Genomic DNA, 3,752 nt, shown 5'->3' with positions numbered 1-3,752 from the left:
AACATGAAAAGATAAGTGGAGACATATCCAACTTGCGCATTTGCTTTTGATTAATTATTAAAAGAAAAGCATATTAGGTTTTTAAGGTTGAGATTTGTTTATAAGATATAGTTAATTAACATAAATGTTGTTTTTCAACTTTAATAATCATTTATCTTAATAACACTTGATAATTCATGGTCCATCATCATTTGTAATATTGCAAGTGGAGAACCCTCCATTCTCTGGCCATGTATGCTTCCATTTTAAAATATAATGCCATGATATAACATTTTTCATTACGATACCTTCATTAGGAAAAATATTTAATGTTTTGGAATTTATTTTCAAACCTTATAAAATCTCTGGAGATGTTCTGGCAAATACAATTATTGAGTATTAGAAGTCAATGCTATAAATTTCAACTTCTAGATTGTATTAGAATTTTAATCAATTTCAGAAAACATGCAGAATAATATATGAATATAACACTTGAAGGTGAAGAACTATTTAATAAAACATGCATGAAGAAAGTAAAATAAAGACTCCTTGTTGCATGTATCATTGACCTTCATAAATTTTATTAGTTGGAAGAAACTAAAGAAGAGATAAATTACTAATTTGCTTCTTAATAATTTTTGACTTTATGAAACGAATAAAGAATTGGATTAGTGGACCTTAATGGTGGGGGATTAATTATCTTCGTAAGAATAATAAGAGAAGTGGGTCTTTTGTGTCAGTTTTATTGATTTTGGTGGATCTTTATGGCTTTGCTGGCACTAAAGTATTGTTGTCTTGACTCATCTTCAACCCACTTCTGCAGTTCACCTATTATGGAAGTATATGGAATATACATGTTACTCTCCTAAATTTTGAAAACTATTATTACGTTTCATTTTATTCTCACATTGTCATTATTAGATTTTACGAATATTTTAATGCATGTTTTGATTGACCCAAACAAGTGAATCACGAACTCAAGATAGATTAGAATAGCCATTTTGATTTATCCTATAGATAACTTTAGATCTTGAAGATATGTATAGACTATATATTTTCCTTNACTTGCGCATTTGCTTTTGATTAATTATTAAAAGAAAAGCATATTAGGTTTTTAAGGTTGAGATTTGTTTATAAGATATAGTTAATTAACATAAATGTTGTTTTTCAACTTTAATAATCATTTATCTTAATAACACTTGATAATTCATGGTCCATCATCATTTGTAATATTGCAAGTGGAGAACCCTCCATTCTCTGGCCATGTATGCTTCCATTTTAAAATATAATGCCATGATATAACATTTTTCATTACGATACCTTCATTAGGAAAAATATTTAATGTTTTGGAATTTATTTTCAAACCTTATAAAATCTCTGGAGATGTTCTGGCAAATACAATTATTGAGTATTAGAAGTCAATGCTATAAATTTCAACTTCTAGATTGTATTAGAATTTTAATCAATTTCAGAAAACATGCAGAATAATATATGAATATAACACTTGAAGGTGAAGAACTATTTAATAAAACATGCATGAAGAAAGTAAAATAAAGACTCCTTGTTGCATGTATCATTGACCTTCATAAATTTTATTAGTTGGAAGAAACTAAAGAAGAGATAAATTACTAATTTGCTTCTTAATAATTTTTGACTTTATGAAACGAATAAAGAATTGGATTAGTGGACCTTAATGGTGGGGGATTAATTATCTTCGTAAGAATAATAAGAGAAGTGGGTCTTTTGTGTCAGTTTTATTGATTTTGGTGGATCTTTATGGCTTTGCTGGCACTAAAGTATTGTTGTCTTGACTCATCTTCAACCCACTTCTGCAGTTCACCTATTATGGAAGTATATGGAATATACATGTTACTCTCCTAAATTTTGAAAACTATTATTACGTTTCATTTTATTCTCACATTGTCATTATTAGATTTTACGAATATTTTAATGCATGTTTTGATTGACCCAAACAAGTGAATCACGAACTCAAGATAGATTAGAATAGCCATTTTGATTTATCCTATAGATAACTTTAGATCTTGAAGATATGTATAGACTATATATTTTCCTTATTTACATCATGCATAAATGAAATTTCATTGTAGGCAATGGGAATAAACTGAATGATTTTGATGTAGTAGTGTTAGAAGATTGGTTGAATAAGAAGTATTGCATGAGGTGGAAAGTAGTAGAGAAAGAGAGAGGTAGAGATGGTAGCCATTAAGCAAACATAGATCCATACGAATTTGTTGCAGACAGCATTGTCACTTTCATTTCCACCACCATTTTTCTCCACTACTTACATGTATAAGTGAACACACACCAAGAGACACTCTCCAACAACTTCACGTATATCATTATTTTTTATAATTCTTTTAAAATTGTAAGAATAAAATTCTGTATGTATTAGACAATTTGCGGGAAGAACCAAAGTGGAGAAGACTTATTTGAGGTTACATAAATGAAATGTATAGAGCTGAATAACTATAGGAGTCGGGTCGAAACGGTTGAGACTTCAACATTAAGGCCCAAACTTGAAATTCTAAATCCCATTCATCAAAAGCCCAATCTAGGTTTATACTTTATACAATTATTCGCTCTGTTTTACTGTTTTACTGTTTTACTGTAATGTATAGTTAAGTCCACACATTGGACAACTCGTTTGAGACTTTTGAACATCAGAGAGTTTTATAGAAACCACAAATCATTGCTACTTTCTATAGGGACGACGGCCGATTTACCATTGAGAACTATGATATCGAGCCAGATAGAGCCTATTCTTTACCCTCGGTCTATATGTCCCTGAAATAAAAGTTCCAAACCAATATCCCCCGAAACAAAAGTTCGATATCTATATCTCCCCAATTATGGATTATAGCGGTTTAATGTTTAAACACAAGACCAAACCATATATGTCCCGAAACTAAACCAATTGTTAAACCAGATTCTTGCACCAACCTGACCAGTTTATCATAAAAACCCAAAATTCCCAAATAAACCTAAAATCAATTTTCATGGTTCATAATGATTCTTTTTATTGAGTTTGCTTCTTCTTCTTGAATTTGATTCTTCTTGGACACTCGAATCCAACCTAGAAGATCTCGACCTCGACCTCCAAGATTACAAACCATCTGTACCGCTAAAACAAGTCCCAAACGGCGACGTTTTCGAAGGTTCACGCGCCGGTGATGTCGATAGGCTCCGGTACCTTCTCGAAACCGGAGTCAACGTCAACGCACGTGACCGTTGGGACTCTGTTGCTCTCTACTACGCTTGTCTCGCTGGTCATATCGATGATGCTCGATTGCTTCTAGAGAACGGTGCGATTTGTTCTGAACATACTTTTGATGGTGCTCGTTGTCACTACGCTTCTCTTGATTTAAGGATTCGGAAGCTTCTTAAGGCCTTTGAAGCTTGTCCTCCTCCGCTTGGTCCATTGCAAGCTTCACTTAGGGAAACGTTTTTGGGATATTGTCATAATCGTATCTGAAACAAGCTTCAAATGCTGATCTTGATGTTTATGGTATGCTTCCAAAATGCCCAATCAATTCTCAATTTTGAGGCTGTGGACTTAATTTGGGGGTTATTCTCGTTCTTTACAATGACACTCACTGTCCAATTTTTATGAAAGTTGAGTTCTTTGAATCCAATTTATATGAAATTTGAGTTCTTTGAATCCAGTTTTTCAGTTTTTATGAAAAAGTTAGATTCTTGAATTGTTTCTGTATGCGAAGATGTGTACTGAGATGATGTTTTTCGGTTTACCATTT

At 32.1% G+C, this 3,752-nt stretch overlaps 1 protein-coding gene across 1 annotated transcript; it reads left to right on the top strand.

Moving 5' to 3' along the window:
- LOC104789232 (BTB/POZ domain-containing protein At2g04740-like) lies at nt 2,735-3,472 on the top strand. The gene is made up of 2 exons (XM_010514962.1): nt 2,735-2,772; nt 3,025-3,472. Exons 1-2 carry the CDS (start codon nt 2,735-2,737, stop codon nt 3,470-3,472), a joined length of 486 nt encoding a protein of 161 aa, XP_010513264.1.

Source organism: Camelina sativa, chromosome 5 (assembly GCF_000633955.1).
Source record: "Camelina sativa cultivar DH55 chromosome 5, Cs, whole genome shotgun sequence".
Lineage (NCBI taxonomy): Eukaryota > Viridiplantae > Streptophyta > Magnoliopsida > Brassicales > Brassicaceae > Camelina > Camelina sativa.
Note: the sequence above shows the minus strand (reverse complement) of the source record. Positions and strands in the feature narration are given on the sequence as shown.